At 42.7% G+C, this 19,624-nt stretch overlaps 3 protein-coding genes across 5 annotated transcripts in view; 1 reads left to right on the top strand and 2 right to left on the bottom strand.

Moving 5' to 3' along the window:
- The window catches only part of LOC118392782 (receptor-type tyrosine-protein phosphatase zeta-like), a 46,415-nt gene extending 43,932 nt beyond the window's left edge, over nt 1-2,483 (top strand). For all 3 annotated transcript variants that reach the window (XM_052460150.1, XM_052460151.1, XM_052460152.1), the window contains one exon: nt 1,294-2,483. In XM_052460150.1, coding sequence (XP_052316110.1) covers nt 1,294-1,437 — 144 coding nt within the window. In that variant the 3' untranslated portion in view covers nt 1,438-2,483. The remainder of the gene's footprint in view (nt 1-1,293) is intronic.
- LOC118392338 (HMG box-containing protein 1-like) lies at nt 2,358-10,420 on the bottom strand. The gene is made up of 11 exons (XM_035784248.2): nt 10,328-10,420; nt 9,105-9,297; nt 8,615-8,822; nt 8,330-8,465; nt 7,763-7,874; nt 5,121-5,233; nt 4,766-4,922; nt 4,512-4,656; nt 4,071-4,334; nt 3,799-3,940; nt 2,358-3,679 (listed from the first exon to the last, which is right to left on the bottom strand). Exons 1-11 carry the CDS (start codon nt 10,340-10,342, stop codon nt 3,662-3,664), a joined length of 1,503 nt encoding a protein of 500 aa, XP_035640141.2. The 5' UTR covers nt 10,343-10,420; the 3' UTR covers nt 2,358-3,661.
- Nucleotides 10,421-10,754: 334 nt separating this feature from the next.
- Nucleotides 10,755-19,406, bottom strand: LOC118392339 (cAMP-dependent protein kinase type II-beta regulatory subunit-like). The gene is made up of 11 exons (XM_035784249.1): nt 18,804-19,406; nt 18,192-18,227; nt 17,670-17,722; nt 17,309-17,392; nt 17,077-17,183; nt 16,575-16,728; nt 16,132-16,233; nt 13,152-13,226; nt 12,985-13,053; nt 12,674-12,818; nt 10,755-12,497 (listed from the first exon to the last, which is right to left on the bottom strand). Exons 1-11 carry the CDS (start codon nt 19,084-19,086, stop codon nt 12,361-12,363), a joined length of 1,245 nt encoding a protein of 414 aa, XP_035640142.1. The 5' UTR covers nt 19,087-19,406; the 3' UTR covers nt 10,755-12,360.
- Nucleotides 19,407-19,624: the final 218 nt, after the last annotated feature.

Below are 19,624 nucleotides of genomic sequence, written 5' to 3' on the forward strand. Positions count from 1 at the left end.
TAACATATTGTACTAATTGCAATTCGTAACATATCATATGAATTGTAATTCGCTAACATGAGCCACAACAAATTGGAATTTGTAACATATCATACGTAAACACAAATTCGTAACATATTGTACGAAATGCAATTCGTAACATATCATATAAATTATAATTCATAACATATAATAAGAAATGGATTATGGACATCCACAAATTAATACATACCATACCAAACGGAACATATCACACTCATTTGGGTCTGACGGATTTTAGTTTAATATGTTACGTCTACCCCTGAGTCCAGGTTGCACACACATGCACACACACACACACACACACCTTACACAAACAGCTCACATAGCTCACAAAGTTAGCCTACACACACACCTGCACACCATACATAGTTAGCTCACTCACACACTGCTCACAAATAGCTCTCACACACCAGAGTGTGAATTACACCATGACATTCGGGGGTCTCTATTGAGTGAATGCTCTTGCATTGGCCTAATAATAAAGACTTCATTTAAACTTAATGTGGCATGAACACAACTAGTCATGATATTTTCAACTGATCAAATTTTGTCAAACAAATAACTTCAAAAGTAGGCTACCTGTGCATGTTTGTCCACTCCTAAATATTTCCAGCACCAACAAGTATGTATGCCTCATGACATCCAGCGATTGCCATTGATTAGGTCTACGATAATTGATGCGTTTCGCTGACAAATTGACCTTTTTTGTAGCCTAAAACGTCAGGATACCCAAAACGAGGCTGAAACTGTCCTGGCAAAAACGGGATGGACAGCCTAACACACAACTTACAAGACTAGGTTATAATGTGTATTGACTATGAACTTCAAATAGGCCTACCGGTAGCCAGTGTGTACTTGTAAAAAAAAAAATGAAAAGTGAGTAAACTCTGATTGCCGGTCGCGGTGAAAACAGTAACGCTCCCAATACTTTCAATGCATTTTTATGAAAAAGGTGGGTAAACATGCATTTACCTTCCACTAAGCCTAAGCCATAAAAACAGCCCCAGACCATTATGCCTCCTGCACCATACTTTACAGTTGCATTCTGGCAGGTATTCTCCTGGCATCCGCCGAACCCAGATTCGTCCGTCGGACTGCCAGACGTCCGTCGGACTGCCATCAAAAAAATTGAAGAATGGATAAATTTGCATTATTTGGAGACCCCCGCCCCCAAAAGAATGTGGGGACTTTTGTTACATTTAGGGGAGATAACATCTCATTCAGGGGAGCTGAGCCCTTTACTGACTCTGTCTTTCAACTCTCCACTCCTAGGAGCAGTACCAGTTCATGTACAGGGCCGTGTTGAGTCTGGTGGATAGCCAGGAAGACCAGAGGGCCCTACAGTCCCCTGAGACCAACGGTTCAGTTCTCCTGGGGGCCACCACTGCAGCAGAGAGCCTGGAGTCCCTCATGTAACCTCTCACACACAGAGACACATATACACACACACACACACACACCAAGGAGCACCACACACTCTGGAAAATACACTGTGCTCTATGTCCTTCACTATTTCAATCATCCCGAAAGAGAATATTGCCTTTTTTTGTACCAGTCGTTTGCAACGTGAGCTAGCCACTAGTGGATTGTGATTAATAGGCTTAGCTGGCTACAAAATACATGAGATTACGCATCGTATTATCAGAATAAAACATACTGTTTGTCATGTATGACCACACGTTGCAACTGGCTGCTAGGGGCTGGTATTCTGTGCCTTTTGTAATTCATGTTGTACTTTAAAACTGTTTGATACCATGTCTTTGTGACTAATGCCAAATGTTCTGTACTCTTTTTTTTGTTTTTGTTTTAAAGGTGATCGCTGTCTTGCTTAAAGTTTGTTTCAGTTTTTGAGTTACTTGATTTAACTATCTATCCCTTTGAAACGTCTTCTTCGTATGTAATTACTTACAAGGGAAAAAATATCCTTCCTATATTCTGTCATTCTATCTACTGTATGTTTCTTCTCGCTCTTGTGGATGACTTTGTGTAAATACTGGTGTTAAACATGTAGAATAAGAGATGATCAGTTGGAAAGGTGAAATTATATAATATTATCTCATATTATGTAAATAATAATAATTGACCACGATCAAAAGGCCAAATGTATTTATACATCTAGATTTGATATTTTACTATGAAGTTGGCTTTCTAGCCATTTACAAACATTACTGCTGTTTATTTTCATCCGCTTTTTTTTCGAGGGGGGGGGGGGAGTATTACTGTGTTGATAATTGAGTTCAAATATCGACAATGCTTATTTCTTATGTTTTGATCTTTTTTTAACATGATAAAGTTTGGACTATTCAGTAGTCATAAGATTACTATAAACAACACTGTACATTCGAACAGATCCATGCTTTTATTTATACTATAATACAAGAGCATTGTGGGTAAAAGTTTGAGGAGGACCTGTACATTGTTGATGAAGAGAAATAAATAAACTAATCAAATCAATTTCACAATCTTGATCGTTAAACTGAGATTGAGTCAGAAATTAGACTTGCATATAGCTACAGTTGAATTATACCTTACATATACATGTAGATGTACACAACACATATACATAAAGTGTATGCAGTGCATAATAACGTGAGAATATGCATGTCCGTCCCACAGGTATGTTAACATCATTATAATATAACACATCATCATTATTACATGGCCTGTTCGTTTGTCACACACCCAGTGCACTTGACCCGGGTAAGATGTGCCCAGTTCCAAACCAACCCCTACCCACTAGACACTATTGTAGATACGTGATGAATAAATACGATCTACTTTAAAGGAAACGTCCAATCAAAAACTATGATGTGGCAAGTGACACTTTGCTTCTTGAAAGTCCAATATCTTGAAAGCTGCTGACATGCAAACATTTTGGTATCAATAATGGACTAATGTAACAAATACCAAAAGATAGTTTTTAAGTGCCTAAGAGGTAGGTGTCCATTTGGAATACAGGAAGAATCAAGGTTAAGCACATATCCCACCCACCCCTCCCTCCCTTCCCCTGTATATATGTACAAAGTCTAAATCAGATTTTTTTTTGTGCAATAATATATCGAGTTATACAAATATAGGCATAAGAATAATCGGAAGCATTTTTTAAATTCCCTAGACTGATCTCTGGTTGAAAAATAGACGTTTAGTTTTCACCTCACCCTTTTCTACTCTACAGCACCACATGGGCTCATGTTTTTCAAGCTATAAGTTATGAAATGACCTGAAATTAATCAAAATTATTTAAAAAGAATACAATCTTGCTCTGGAAGATTAAGGCAAGTCGGACATTAAAAAAATATTTTATATTCAAGCACAGTTAGTATACTGTATATATCTATATATATCTATATTTTCTTACATAAATCTCTATTTGTTTTTAGAAAGCAAGCATACCCCGAATCACAGTAGAGTAACATCACAGGAAGTGTAGCTGGCTCTAAAGTGTGTATGTGTGTGTGTGTGTGTGTGTGTGTGCGTGTGCGTGTGCGAGCGTGTCTTCCTCAGCTCAGGAGTGGTAGCTGGTTTGAGCATGTACTGTCTCCCCCCATACACCCCTCTTCTCGGTTTGCCCTCCCCTCCATCGCCTCCCTCTCTTTTCTCCTGTCATCTGCCTCATCCCTCTCTCGTGTGTCTGCGCCTCTTAGTTCCCCTGGGAACCCTGTAACGGAGAACAAGTTCAAGAGAGAAGAAAGGTTAGGTACAGTTCCAAGGGGCCGGTATTGAAATGACCACCATGCAAGAGGCTTTTTAGGATATGTGTGTGTGTCCTCTCCTCACTGAGTTGGTTCTCTTGCGTTTCCAGCAGTCAGGGTTGAGTCTCTTCTGCTCGTCAGCCAGAGCCTTGGCCTCCATGGTGTACATCCTCCTCTCCTCTCCTCGCATCTTCTTCCACTTCTCTCCCAGGATCACACTGATCGCTCTGAGGGCAGCACACACACACACACACACACACACACACAATAATGTGGTACATTCACTTGATTGATTAGTCCAGGGAATTTGGGGATTTTTTTGCACGCACAAATGCGCACACACACACACACACACACCTGTTGTCCTTCCCAGGGTACATCTGGGTGTACTCCAACCTGAACTTCTTTGCGAATAGCATGAATGCATTCATTGGCCGCTTGCACTTTGTGGGCGAAGCCCCGCCGGCTGCTCCCGAGTCCTGCTGGATCTTAATTGGCTTGTTGCGGTGTGTGTCTTGGTCGGGGCTGACGGCGCCCCCGCCGGACTGGGAGGCCCTACGCTGCCGGGCCATGCTGCTCAGAACGTACACCGCCGACGAGTCCAGGGGAGTGAAGTCATAACTGGTGTGAACAACACAGGAACACAAAGAAGACTCACACACTGAGATCTGAGAGGCTTTAGCTCAGGGGGACTAACACAGTCTTGAGCCGCGGTTCAAATCCAGTGTGTCACACATGGTTTATAAAGTACAGAATGGACACTACTGACGCTATTGAACTACTGCTGAGGGGTTTCACCTCCTGAACGTGTCGAACACCAGGGAGTCATCAGTGTGGACGGCATCTCTGTGTCCAGGAGGCAGACACACGTCTCCCACCATCACCTCATAGCACGGGATCCCATACTGCACCACGGTCAGACTGGGGTAGAACGACGACCAGCCTGCCACAAGAACACACACGCGTTAGAGAAACACACGTTACACACCATACACCTTATAATTTACATACGTTACACACACACACCACCCACACACACCCGGGCCTCCTACCTTTGTTTCTGACGTAGAACGGGTGGTCCAGCTGACACTCAGCGGACAGAAGACACTCCCCACAGGCACCTGGGTCAAAGGTCAGCTTGAGGACGGACTGGCCGAACGCCCGGCTCTCTGTGTGGGACACCAGCCTCAGGCCCTCACGACCATAGCCCTGAGGACAAGACAAAACAGAGTTACTGATGGGGAACTTTACTCACAAGGGGCTCATAGGGAGATAGGAGATGATAGGAGACCATATTAAAGAATTTCAGTTAAACTGTGTTACTTAGGAACTCATTAGTCCACTGAGCTAGGCATTATTGTACCTTCAGGGGATGTGATATTGCCTCTAAATGAGTATGTACTGTACCTTCAGGGGGTGGGTTATAGCCTCTGCCTCATCATCTGAGTCTTCGTCTGACACCAGTTCCTCAGCATCCTGCCACTCCACACTAGAACCCTTATGGAACCGCAGACGAGTGCCTGAGGACACAGGAAGAAATGTATAGAAAATGGATTAATGGTCATTACACAACACGGTCAGGTGTTCGGTCCCGGAAGTGATCACATAGACATATACAGTCAGTGCCCAGTTTATTAAGTATATCCTGAATTCTTCGGGCATGAATTCTACAAGGTGTCAGAAACACTTGTACAATCCATGCCCAATTGGTATCAAGGGATCTAACGTGTACCAAGAAAACATTCCCTACACCAGTACACCACCAGCCTGTACTGTTGACACCAGGCAGGATGTGTCCATCAACTCATGTTGCTTCCGCTAAAATCGAGCCAGACGCAACAGGAACCGGGATTCGTCGAGCCAGGCGATGTGTTTCCACTCCTCAGTTGTCCAGTATGATCACGTGCCCACTGGAGCTGCTTCTTCTTGTTTTTATCTAATAGTAGTGGAACCCGGGTCTGTTTGCGTCTGTCTACCTGTTAGCTTGCAAGATTCTTGCCATTCTCCTTCAACCTCTCTCATCAACAAGCTGTTTTCGCCATCAGAGCCGCTGCTGACTGGATGTTTTTTTGTTTGTCGCACAATTCTCTGTAAACCTTAAGACACCGTCGTGCGTGAAAAGCTCAGGAGGGCGGGCCGATTCTGAGATACTAACAGTGGCGATCATGCCATGCTCAAAGTTGATATGGTCACTCGTTCTGCTCGTTCTAACTGAATGCCTCGATATCTGTCTGCCTGCTTCATACAGGAAGCCACAGTCACATGACTCACTGTCTGTAGGGCCAATCCATTTTCATAAAAGGGGTGACGTAGCTAATAAACTAGCCGATAAGTGCATATATACAGTATATCACAAAAGTGAGTACACCCCTCACATTTCTGTAAATATTTGAGTGTATCTTTTCATGTAACAACACTGAAGAAATTACACTTTGCTACAATGTAAAGTAGTGAGTGTACAGCTTGTATAACAGTGTAAATTTGCTGTCCCCTCAAAATAACTCAACACACAGCCATTCATGTCTAAACCGCTGGCAACAAAAGTGAGTACACCCCTAAGTGAAAATGTCCAAATTAGGCCCAATTAGCCATTTTGAGTCATGTGACTAGTTAGTGTTACAAGGTCTCAGGTGTGAATGGGGAGCAGGTGTGTTAAATTTGGTGTCATCGCTCTCACACTCCCTCATACTGACTGGTCACTGGAAGTTCAACATGGCACCTCATGGCAAAGAACTCTCTGAGGATCTGAAAAAAATTATTGTTGCCTACATAAAGATGGCCTGGGCTATAAGAAGATTGCCAAGACCCTGAAACTGAGCTGCAGCACGGTGGCCAAGACCATACAGCGGTTTAACTGGACAGGTTCCACTCAGAACAGGCCTCGCCATGGTCGACCATAGAAGCTGAGTGTACGTGCTCAGCATCATATCCAGAGGTTGTCTTTGGGAAATAGACGTATGAGTGCTGCCAGCATTGCTGCAGAGGTTGAAGGGGTGTGGGGTCAGCCTGTCAGTGCTCAGACCATACGCCGTACACTGCATCAAATTGGTCTGCATGGCTGTCGTCCCAGAAGGAAGTCTCTTCTAAAGATGATGCACAAGAAAGCCCGCAAACAGTTTGCTGAAGACAAGCAGACTAAGGACATGGATTACTGGAACCATGTCCTGTGGTCTGATGAGACCAAGATAAACTTATTTGGTTCAGATGGTGTCAAGCGTGTGGGGCGGCAACCAGGTGAGGAGTACAAAGACAAGTGTGTCTTGCCTACAGTCAAGCATGGTGGTGGGAGTGTCATGGTCTGGGGCTGCATGAGTGCTGCCGGCACTGGGGAGCTACAGTTCATTGAGGGAACCATGAATGCCAACATGTACTGTGAAATACTTAAGCAGAGCATGATCCCCTCCCTTCGGAGACTGGGCCGCAGGGCAGTACTCCAACATGATAACGACCCCAAACACACCTCCAAGACGACCACTGCCTTGCTAAAGAAGCTGAGGGTAAAGGTGATGGACTGGCCAAGCATGTCTCCAGACCTAAACCCTATTGAGCATATGTGGAGCATCCTCAAACGGAAGGTGGAGGAGTGCAAGGTCTCTAACATCCACCAGCTCTGTGATATCGTCATGGAGGACTGGAAGAGGACTCCAGTGGCAACCTGTGAAGCTCTGGTGAACTCCATGCCCAAGAGGGTTAAGGCAGTGTTGGAAAATGATGGTGGCCACACAAAATATTGACACTTTGGGCCCAATTTGGACATTTTCACCTAGGGGTGTACTCACTTTTGTTGCCAGCGGTTTAGGCATTAATGGCTGTGTTTTGAGTTATTTTGAGGGGACAGCAAATGTACACTGTTATACAAGCTGTACACTCACTACTTTACATTGTAGAAAAGTGTCATTTCTTCAGTGTTGTCACATGAAAAGATATACTCAAATATTTACAAAAATGTGAGGGGTGTACTCACTTTTGTAGTATGTATGTATGTATGTATGTATGTATGTATGTATGTATGTATGTATGTATGTATGTATGTATGTATGTATGTGTACCTTTGAGGAAGCAGTGCCAAGCAGTAGGTGGCCAGGAGTGGCTCCAGCCCATGTCCTCGTCATCAGACACAGAGGAGTGACAGGACACAGCAGACTCACACTCACTACTGACCTGTAGAGAGGAGACAGATCAGCGGGGATTATCACTAAAGCAGGATCAGTTAGTTAGCTAGATAACTTTCACTTACACTCTCAAACAACTCCATATTTCTAATTCATGGGGAGAGACAATCCACTTAATATTCTCTGTAAAAGCAGTGCGTTTGCTGCACTGGTCCAGTGTTGCCACCAGTGCAGCATGAATGTAGTGTAGCATAACGTGCGCAGCGGTCTAAGGCACTGCATCTCGGTGCAAGAGGCGGCACTACAGTCCCTGGTTTCAATCCAGGCTGAATCACATCCGGCCGTGATTGGTAGTCCCAGAGGGCGGCGCACAATTGGCCCAGCGTCGTCTGGGTTTGGCCGGGGTAGGCCATCATTGTAAATAAGAATTTGTTCTTAACTGACTTGCCTAGTTCTTAACTGACATGCCTAAATAAAAATAAATAATTAAATTACAGCTCTTACCCTGACTCGCCTGCTGCGCTCCCTGTGTTGGCCTCTAGAGGGCAGGCTGCTGGAGGTCAGGGGAGGCCGGGTGTGGGGAGGCCGTGCGTAGGAATGGAGGTTGCTACTGGTGCCAAAGGTGTGGACGGGAGTTGACCTGGGGTAGTTCGAAATGGACAGTTATGAAGTATTAAAACGGGAGCAGGTGTGTTTGTGTGTGTGTGTGTGTGTGTGTGTGTGTGTGTGTGTGTGTGTGTGTGTGTGTGTGTGTGTGTGTGTGTGTGTGTGGTACAGTAACAACGCTACCTGACGACCTGAGTGGAACCCTGTAGCAGGGGACTCTGGGGGCCTGTGGCGATGTGAGCTAGCTGTGTGAGCCAGTGTGTGTCCAGGGGCCCAGCCGTATGAGTCTGTGTGTGTCCTTCACGTTCCTGATGGGACACCCCTGCCCCTACTTGAAACACGGTGGGGGCTGTCTGGTCCTCCTCCACCTCCTCCAGCTCCGGGAGGTCATCTAAGGGGAAATGACAGAAATGTAATAACTAGGTTGATCAGAGTTCCTTTAAGGGGTTAAATATGTCAACAGAATAGCTAGAATGAACAGAGATCTAAAAGCATGATGTTTCACAGTAAATCAGGAATTATGTATTTGTATCACTCTGCTTAATGATGTACAAAAGGTGCTTTATAATTTAAAAATATGGTGATAATTTACCATAATATTTACCTGTATGAAGCATAGCCTACATTGTACATCTATAATCACATCATAATCATGACATTGGCTTATGATTACCGTATTCCATGTGGCTGTCACTGGTGGGACATCCGGGGGAGGAGGGCAGCTGTTCTTCACACTGGAGCAGAACCAATCCCTGGTCTCTACCTGCCTCTGGCCCTGGCCCTGGGATATCCAACATACTACTGCTGCTGCTCAGAGGACTCTTAATTTCCCACACCATGTTATAATGCTTCTTTAGGTCATCTGACTGGACACAAACACACAATCCATTCATTCCTTCATTAACGTTTTGTTAACAATGTTATTGAATGTGAGCACAATACAACTGTTATGTGTTACTAGGGTGACCACATTTAAAATACCCAAATGCGGGACAATAGAATGATTTTACGGGACTTTCGCGGGACAGTGTACCCTGGTGTATAACATTGGAAAGGGGCGTTGAAGTCGGAAAAAAAGGGGTGCGATGAGGAAGGGAAGGATGAGGAGCTGGGGGATTTTTCTTATGCAGAACCAATTATGCCTATGGCATTTGTCAACATTTGTGATGGAAATTGAGAGCAGCTATCACAAGAAAAAGTAACACTCATATAACTGTATAAACAACGCACCATCATAATGAGTCAAATTAGTGAGATAAATTTTTCCATTCAATTTCGCAACAGCGTCATGTGATGCAGGCCTTGTTTATAAACGTTCGGGACCTCGCGCATGCGCATTTGCGCTCATTCATTCAATACCGTGAAAGGACGATAACTCACTCGCATAAGTTAAAATCACGAAAATATCTCACAAATTGTTATACACGGCATCGACAGCTAACTATATTACTGCCGAGTGATTTGGTTTACAACGAAATGCTTACATAGTAATACACGATCCCATTGATTTGGAAAACGCAACCTAATTTGGCCAAGGCTTAGTCAAAACACAGAAGTGTCGAGTTGACAGAAAACACCGTTTAAAAGTATTGGACCTTGTGCTATATGCGGAAGCAGAAAAGACAAAAACATGTCACGAGGAGCAAATGTTAATATTTGTATACAATGAAATGAAAGAATGAAAGAGCCTATGCATTCGTCTCTTGCTCAAGCTGGTAAGAAAACTAAACGCCAACAATGAAATTTGTGTGCGATCTGACATGTCATTCGAAACTGAAGAAGGCAATCCCAACTTCGCCTTTTTCCTATGCACCTTTAAGGTTCTGCTGTTTATTTATTAATTTCGTTGAAATAAACTGTCTACAGTATTTCTAATAAACTTTCTTTGCAACTCACCAAAACAGTCGCCATCAAGTGAGAGATAAATATTATTATTTTTCGCAAACATTATTGGTGGCTTCAGACGTCAATCTATGGCTTCTCTCTTGGTAATTGGTTATTCACTAAGTAAATACACCCTCATATTTGTTTGCGCTGTTCCTTTTGGCTGTAATCCTTGTCCCTCATCTCTCAGAGATGGCTCTAATTGGACGACTTCGTGCAACTAGCTATTGTAGTTTTTATACTGTATGAGGTTTGGTAACAGTTGACTACAATGTCAAGGACTGGCAGACAAAGCCAGTCAAAAATAAAAGGCACAGACTGTCTTTGATAAAAGGTTTGTAAACATGCATGCATTTGCTGTTTGCTTTTACTGTGTGATACACACACCAGATACGTTTTTAAACGGTTTTCCAACAGTAAAAAAAATGCAAATGTTCAATTATTTATACAAAACCTAAGTTTATTGCAATGGAAATTCAAATAACAGTTAAGATACTGAAACTACTCAGGAAATGAGGCTTATTGTAACAATATAATGAGAAAAAGGGGGAAACTGCAAAGCAAGTGCCGGTGTGGAAACTTAAAAAAAGATTCAATGAAACAAACTGAACTCTGTTTTTACACACAGAACACAAACATTAACACCATGAAACAAGGAATGCAGATACCTGTTGTTGGCATAGGTAATTGTGTGCAGAGGTAGGCAAGATAAATCCTTTCAGTTGACTGATAAAACTGGTTTAGAGATTCACTTGCATTGAAGGTTGAACATCTATCTGACAAATGCATTGGCAGGTTAGAATAATGACATTTATGACATCTCTGGTTCAAAAAGTCAAATACGGTACTAAGCTATTAAGGAGAGCAGTGTGTGAATGACAAAAACAACACATATTTTCTTTTTTAACAGACTGTACCAAAGACACTATGTACCAAACGTAGGTCTAGCAGCAATATGCAAAATGCTAAGAGAATTTCCCTATCTGGTATTTCCCTTATGAAGACACCCTGTCTGTTTCACCTGTTCGAAATATTGAGCTCAAAATCAGCTCTCCAAAACACCCACTGAAACATCAAAAATCACATGGGAAAAGACACTGTGTCTAAGAAACATCCGCTGACAATTTATCAACAGCTTATAACACAATAACTAGTGAAAAAAAAAAATGAAGTAAGCAACACAGTCCATTAATTAATTGGCTCTGTTTAGACCAACTTCACGTGGATTCGTCAGGAAATACTGCCTTTTTTTTTTGCTACAGAGCACCAAGTTGTGTCAATGTCCCATTTGATTTAACAAATATAATACGTTAGTTTAACAAATTATTGGCTATTAATTAATGCGCTTTACCAACTAGATCATAAATGCTTAACTCAGGACTACAGCACTATTAAACTTCAATTACAATATGCATTGTTCAATTTAATCAAAAATAACTTGACAACTACAAGTGAGAGATACACTGAAATATACCATGTGTTGATTTCTTCCTCTGGAAAAACTGTTGTTTTCATAGGACATAAATTGTCCAGACTAAAATGTTACTCTAAAAAGTAGCTAATACCCTTGGGAGATAAGAAACACCAAGTATAATCTAATTTCATTATGAATTCATATGCTTGTGGTAACATTTATAGGCAACAACAACAACAACAACAACAAATAACAACGTCTTTTTAAAGTGTTTTTCCGTGAGGGAAGGTTCAATGCTGGACAATAGATGACCCAATGTTTCATTTTGAATCAAAAGCCGTAACGTAATTCATCTATTAGACAAACCTGATAGAAGTGTGTCTTCATATGTACCAGTTGGATATAAGGCCAGGAATGAATCTGAAGGTTATTAACAAACACCACTATGTTCATGTATCATACAAAATACTAAAACCATACAAATGGGATTCATCTCATATGAAGTATGAGTGTGCAGTATGAACAAACCTCTAGATCAGTACCAGGAGTATTTGGCCCCTCAGGAGAGTCTAGGAGTCCCTTGTTATAAAAAAAACATCCCGTCTCAGCTATCTTTGCCGAGTGTGTTCTATCACGCCGTGTCGTTGTCGTGAATGCCAGTGTTACTTCCGAACAGCGCGGCCAGCTGCTCGTCGTAGCTGACGACGTTCCTCTTCATGATGTCCATGCAGGGGCCCAGCAGACGCTCAAACGCCTGCACGTCCATCACTAGAACACACAAACACACACACACACAAACAAAAACACAAGGACAGCCATATCAGCTGCAGCTAACGAAGCAAGGCTATTGGATATCATCTAGACTAGAGAGCATGAGTATTGACAATGATACAATTCCTGGAGTGCAGTGCTCCTCCAGCTGATTGCAGTCTTTACCTACTTACCTAGACACTTGACGTTTCCTACAGCGTACGCTGAAGCAGCCCGGGGCTTGTTGGTGACCAGAGCCAGCTCTCCAAAGTACTGTCCCCTGGTACACATGGCAATCTCCACCTCCTCTTCCACCCCTTCTCCCTCCTCCTTTTTCAACTGGGGGTGACAGACAGTCAGACAACACAAGACATATAGTGCTTTCAATAGAACAAACTGTGCCATTGACATGCTCGGTAACGGTGCTTTCAGCTCATTTGAACCTGTTGACACTAACTCCAGACATATTAACATTAACGGTAGAGCATCCAGAAGCAAGTCTTACCTTGCTCGTATTCATTGTTATTCGTACTTGACCAGATTCTACTATGTAGAAACAGTTCGCTGTGGCCCCCTGGCAGAACAACAACAGTTAGTTAGTCATTTGAGTAGCACATCTTACATTTTACATGGACTTTCTCCAAATACAGGGATAATGAGAGAGAGAATTACCTGAGCTATAATCTGTTCTCCATCAGTGTAGGCCTTGGAAGATAGAACATCCACCACACACATCCTCTCAGAGACCTGTCAGGACACGAGAGAACAGTTGTGATAGCTGCTATAATGCTCTACAGATAGGAGATAAACACATTTAGATATACACTACCGGTCAAAAGTTGAGTCACTTAGAAATGTCCTTGTTTTTGAAAAGAAAAGCACTTTTTTGTCCATTAAAATAACATCAAATTGATCAGAAATATAGTCTAGACATTGTCAATGTTGTAAATGACTATTGTCTAATGACCAATGACTACGGATCAATTTGATGTTATTTTAATGGACAGAAAATGACATTTCTAAGTGACCCCAAACTTTTGAACGGTGTATACCATTATGCATTGTATATACTATAGAATGCAAAGTGTTAGGACTGTGCTACTAATGCATTATCAAGTGTCACTCAGTCAGCATCCCTCTCTGAGATGTTCCAGTTTTGCGTGGAATAATCCCAAATTAGTAGTTCTGACTTGTTCTCCAGGAGCTGATTATTATTCACTCAACTAATGGTCATTTATTTGACAATCCCTTGAAAATGGCACGTAGTTGTCAATGGTTTTAGCGGTGCTGTGGGTCTCCTTGCCCCCCAGCAGGCAAATCGAATGCTCTGAACCTTACTGCACCTCACCTTACAGGACCTTAAATCGGAGGGCCTGTTGTCCGGACCTCTGGCAATCTCTATGGGGGTGCCACAGGGTTCAATCCTCGGGCCGACTCTCTCTGTATACATCAATGATGTTGCTCTTGCTGCTGGTGATTCTCTGATACACATCTACGCAGACGACACCATTCTGTATAATTATGGCCCCTCTTTGGACACTGTGTTAACTAACCTCCAGACAAGAATGCCATACAACTCTCCTTCCGTGGCCTCCAACTGCTCTTAAATACAAGTAAAACTAAATGCATGCTATTCAACCGATCACTGTCCGCACCTGCCCACCCGTCCAGCATCCCTACTCTGGGCTGCTCTGACTTAGAATATGTGGACAACTACAAATACCTAGGTGTCTGGTTAGACTGTAAACTCTCCTTCCAGACCCACATTAAGCATCTCCAATCCAAAATTAAATCTACAATTGGCTTCCTATATCGCAACAAAGCATCCTTCACTCATGCTGCCAAACATACCCTCGTAAAACTGACCATCCTACCGATCCTCGACTTCGGTGATGTCATCTACAAAATAGCCTCCAACACTCTACTCAACAAACTGGATGCAGACTATCACAGTGCCATCCATTTTTGTCACCAATGCCCCATACACTACCCACCATTGCGACCTGTACGCTCTCGTTGGTTGGCCCTCGCTTCATACTCGTCGCCAAACCCACTGGCTACAGGTTATCTATAAGTCTCTGCTAGGTAAAGCCCCGCCCTAATCTCAGCTCACTGGTCACCATAGCAGCACCCACTCGTAGCACGCGCTTGTCTTTCCTTCCAGTTCTCTGCTGCCAATGACTGGAATGAACTCCAAAAAATCTCTGAAGCTGGTGTCGTAGCTGAATCAGAATTAGTTAGGTAACATAGATAAATATGTTTTATTTACTTTATACTTGTCATTAGAATGTCTTATTTTGGACTATACTGTTGGCAGTTGCATTTTCCTTTCTTCTCAAGGGAAAAGTCACTTGGGGCCCAGAGAGGGGAGAGGTCATGCTTGTCTTTTACATGTCTGGTAATATGCAGAATATCAGAAAGGGAGAAGTCAGAATTGAACAGTGTCTTCCAATGTGAATGTATCTGTTAAACCATGTGGTCCTTCTGTAGCTCAGTTGGTAGAGCATGGCGCTTGTAATGCCAGGGTAGTGGGTTCGTTTCCCGGGACCACCCATACGTAGAATGTATGCACACATGACTAAGTCGCTTTGGATAAAAGCGTCTGCTAAATGGCATATATATATATATATATGTGATTGGGGAGATGTTGTGGAAAATTGCAAGATTATGTTATCGTGCTTGTAAGATTTTTTTATAATCTTTGTATTGCATTAGAATATTGTGTGTGTGTGTGTTCCACTGAGGATGGGCCTCTATGAGATAGCACTGACAGAGGAGATTTACGATGTCTTTGGCCAATAAAGCCTAAAGAGCATTCCAGATAGTGAGGTAATGTTTTGGTACTATGAAGTACCAGGAACGAGATTAGAATCTCGTTTTAGAGACCAAACTGAATGATAATTTATAGCTAATGCTATCTGGCTATGGGATACTCCTCTCTCAAGTAAAAGTCCCTTTGTGAAGTTTCTAAGATCTGTGGTTCGTCATGTGAGTTGAGAGGGGTGTATCTTGGCTGTAAAAGATACTAAGTATTCTTTTGTAAGCAATCTCAGAATTCATTTATAGACACTGAATTGATCTTAGTCACAGGGCTATGGTGAAGCTCATATAATTAAAGATGAAGTTTAAATAACTCTGACTGGTGTGTGGTTTGCTCTCTCATCATTTGGTAATACAGGAAATTGCCATGACACTGGAGACTCACATCTCCCTCACTAGCTTTGTAAACAGCCCATCTATCTACCCACCTCATCCCCATACTGTATTTATTTATCTTGCTCCTTTGCACCCCAGTATCTCTACTTGCACATTCATATTCTGCACATCTATCACTCCAGTGTTTAATTGTAATTACTTCGCCACCATGGCCTATTTATTGCCTGGACTCCCTTATCTTACCTCATTCGCACTCACTGTATATAGACTTTTTGTTATCTTTTGTTCTACTGTATTATTGACTGTATGTTTTGTTTACTCCATGTGTAACTCTGTGTTGTTCTATGTGTCAAACTGCTATGCTTTATCTTGGCCAGGTCGCAGTTGCAAATGAGAACTTACTCTCAACTAGTCTACCTGGTTAAATAATACAAAATACAAAATAAATAAACGGAGAGGTTTATTGATAACAACCTATAGAGATCACAGTTGTTACCTGTAGGGATGTGAGCAGGGGCAGTGACTCGATGAAAGCCTCGTACATCTTCCTCTTCTTGTGGTTGTTCTTTACTATGATCCTCCTGAACGTCAGTCGGTCCTAGAGTACATACAACATCACAGGCCTCAGATCATTTCAACCAAACACCACATTACATGGTTACTCCAGTAATTAAGTTGCTTCAACACTCATCTGGGGCCAGTTTCACCGTTTTGTCCCGTAATGGTTAAGATTATGATCTCAAGGCTGATGCCTTCAGACAACCCAGGGAGTGTTGGCATGTTTTGCTTTAGGCATCACTTCTGTAATTCACTCCTCGATCTACTGGGGGGCATAGTCTACCATTCAAACCTACAGTACGTAACAGCCTACCTACACATCCTCTCATCCATTTCAGCTACAGGACAATCCACTGGTTCACCCTGAAGCCTTCAACCTACCATGCACCAGAGGGCTCCCACAGAGGTGGCGATGATGGTGGCAGCCCTGGGTGTGTTGTACATCAGGGCAAGCTCGCCAAAACTGCCCTGGTTGTCATAGGAACCCACCACACGCTCCACTCTGTCTGCTTTCATCAGGATGTCAAAGGTCCCTCTGGGAAAGAAGGCAACATCATAATGATAAATTAATTAATTGCATAAGTATTTATTATATGGGAAAATCTTATATCACACCCAACTCTGGCCAATAGTAGTGCATAATACAGGAAATAGGATGCGATTTCAGACCCATCATCGCCAGTATCAGCAAAGCATCGCAGAGTAGGAGTGTTGACCTAGGATCTGGCCATAGAATAATATTCATTATGATCTAAAAGGCTAAACTGATGCTAGAACAGCCCTTCTACTCTGAGAAACTTTGTGGATATGGTCCCTGGGATCAAAAAGTGCTGTATAGACTGTCTCGTCCGTTTACAATGCCTTGATGAATCTGAAGTCCTACCTTTCAATAACATAGAAGTTGTCCCCATCGTCATCCTGGTCTATAATGTGTTCGCCAGCCTCCACTGGCATCTCAAACATTGCATCCAGTACCTGGGACATCTGCTCCTGTTAACACAACCACAGAGATATTTCAGTGACACGGCAGACAGCAGCATTCATATACAGTTTTTGTTGACTTTTCCCCAATGCATTTGTTTAACCTATAGTCTTTCCACCCCACTTCACTTTACCAGGTCTAGATTTTTGAACAGTAGAATGTCTTTGCAGGCCTCCTGTAGTCTGTGCCTCTGCTCGTCGGTTTTAGGATGGGTGATCTTTTAGAAAGCAGAGCAGAGCCATAATTAGCATGTATTATTATAGCTACTGTATCAGGTTCATGTACAGGGTGCAGACAGTCATCTAATCTCCTTCCCTCCCTGTTTCACTCAGCATCTGACTTCTTATACTGAAACGTTCTTTTGTTCTTGATAAATACACAAACGTTCAACTTAAACCATCGTTTGCAGTGGACCAGCGGCATCACATCATTAGCTAACTTGAGGTTAAAGGTTAGAGGTCAACCCCACAGTGATGGAGGTTAAGTGATTTTACCCTGGGATCTTTGTCCTCCTCCTCCTCATCAGGGTTGAATGCTTCAGCACACACTGTGGAGAGGAGCAAGAGCCATCACATTACACTTGAGTGCCTCCTTCACATTTCACTCAGGATACCAAGAGTGATTCCAACCACACCAAGGTGGTCACATAATCTGCAGTGTAATCCATTTCACACAGCATTGTTTAAGCCTGTCATGTCTCTATAGGTGAACAAGCTGAACTCTAGACTGCTCCTGATACTTGAGTATTGTGTGCATTGAAAACCATCTGGCTAGCAGACAGACACTTGTGTGATCCTGCTACGCTACAGTACTATTAACATATGTGATAGTGATGACAGCACCAATTGCTGCTCTGACTGGATCAATAGTCCCAGCCACTGAGAGGATATCCTTATGCCCATCAAACACACACTTCAGATGTCATTTCCTGTCATTATGTCGAAAACACTGGAAAAGTGGGTACTTCTGTGGATGCAACATACAAAGGACATAGCTAGAATATCAAACCTTCTTACCTGAAGATCTTCTCAAGAATCTGTTGATCACTGGAGCTAATAAAAAAAAGATACATGAAGATGAGGTGTATTTTACTATGATATAACCATGTAACCATGTTCTGGCTTGACATATAGAGAGAGTATTCTGATCTAACATCACTGTTGATTGTTTTCAGCTAACTTTAGCTAGCTAACATGGAATGCATCAGCCAGCTAACGCTACTGATGCTCACACAGGTCAGGATAGTCACGGACACTTTCAGAACATTCTTTCCACTCCACTGCCGGCCAAAGTAAACAATTGGGGTTACTCGAGGTTTTGGGATGGTAGCTAGATAGCCATTTCCCTTTGAGATTAGAGTTCAATTGCCTTTTCTTGGCCTACCCAGAAGTAAAATTATCGCGAATGTTGTCACTTCCCTCTGTCCACGAGGGATTCATGGTAAAATGGTCAGTAGCTAACGTCAGCTGGGCTGACTACTGTAACTATAGCATAGTAGTAGCAAAACGTTAGCGAGCTTGACTTTTTCAGTGGCTGCCACCGTAACGTCGTTAGCTAGCTAGCTATCAAGGTTAGCAGCATCACACAGGCAGTACTGACTTTTCTAGCAGAACGGTGAGGTTAGCTACCTACGAATTCCTCCTCATCATCATCTTCTTCTTCTTCATTTTCCGAATCAATTTGCATTGTCTCCTCGGCAAAATTGACCAATCTTCCACTGCTAACATTATCGCCAGGTCGACCGTTAGCCGAATCTCGGGCATTGTCAAAGGCGGATCCTCTCTGATTCTCCTTCAGTTGGATGAAATACTGCAAGGCAAAGTCCAGAAGGTCTCCTGGCTGATTCCTCAACACTTCCACTGTAAAGCTTTGCAACAGCTCCGTCAATCCGTCTGGGATTTCAATACTCATTTCTAATCGGTCTTTGAAGAGTGAGGCAAATAATAAAAATACCGCTGGCTATTTTCTGAATATAAAAAAAAATGATATTCCAGCTCAGGCTTGTACGGGTTGACAGCTCACTTGAATAATACGTTTTGCAACAAATGTTGTTGGCGTTATACCCATTCTCAATGTATGTTCATCTGTAGCTAGCTATAGCTTGCTAACTTAGCTACCGCCTTTTGATGAAATCTGAACGAAAATGGCAGTAACAATGCTAGCTAGCTAGCTCGCATCATTTTGCTGCTGGCTTCGGGAAACCCACGCATGTGACCCAGGTATCCATGACAACCAACCATCTAGAGCTTGCGCACGCAGAATCATAGAAATAGAAGAGTGAGCAGATCAGTCACCACTCCATCTCGAGGGAGCATCGTTTTACCAGACAGAACAGAATGTTTAGAAACTCTGTGATTTTACCATTCTCAAAATTCACATCAGATGTACATTATTCCCAATATTTCGTCATGCATATTGACAGTCTAGCATAGTAGTTTCCTTTTTGCAT

This window comes from Oncorhynchus keta, chromosome 13 (assembly GCF_023373465.1).
Source record: "Oncorhynchus keta strain PuntledgeMale-10-30-2019 chromosome 13, Oket_V2, whole genome shotgun sequence".
Lineage (NCBI taxonomy): Eukaryota > Metazoa > Chordata > Actinopteri > Salmoniformes > Salmonidae > Oncorhynchus > Oncorhynchus keta.

Excerpts from the sequence above, each read along its gene's own strand:
- LOC118392339 (XM_035784249.1), bottom strand. The coding sequence starts at position 19,086 with ATGAGTATTGAAATCCCAGACGGATTGACGGAGCTGTTGCAAAGCTTT. Across the intron at positions 18,228-18,803 it reads TGATGAGGAGGAATTCGTAG|CTCCAGTGATCAACAGATTC; the intron begins GTAGCTAACCTC and ends TTTTTTTATTAG. Across the intron at positions 12,498-12,673 it reads AGGAAACGTCAAGTGTCTAG|TGATGGACGTGCAGGCGTTT; the intron begins GTAAGTAGGTAA and ends TGTGTGTTCTAG.
- LOC118392338 (XM_035784248.2), bottom strand. Across the intron at positions 5,234-7,762 it reads TTGGCACTGCTTCCTCAAAG|GCACTCGTCTGCGGTTCCAT; the intron begins GTACACATACAT and ends CTGTGTCCTCAG. Across the intron at positions 4,923-5,120 it reads CTATAACCCACCCCCTGAAG|GGCTATGGTCGTGAGGGCCT; the intron begins GTACAGTACATA and ends TCTTGTCCTCAG.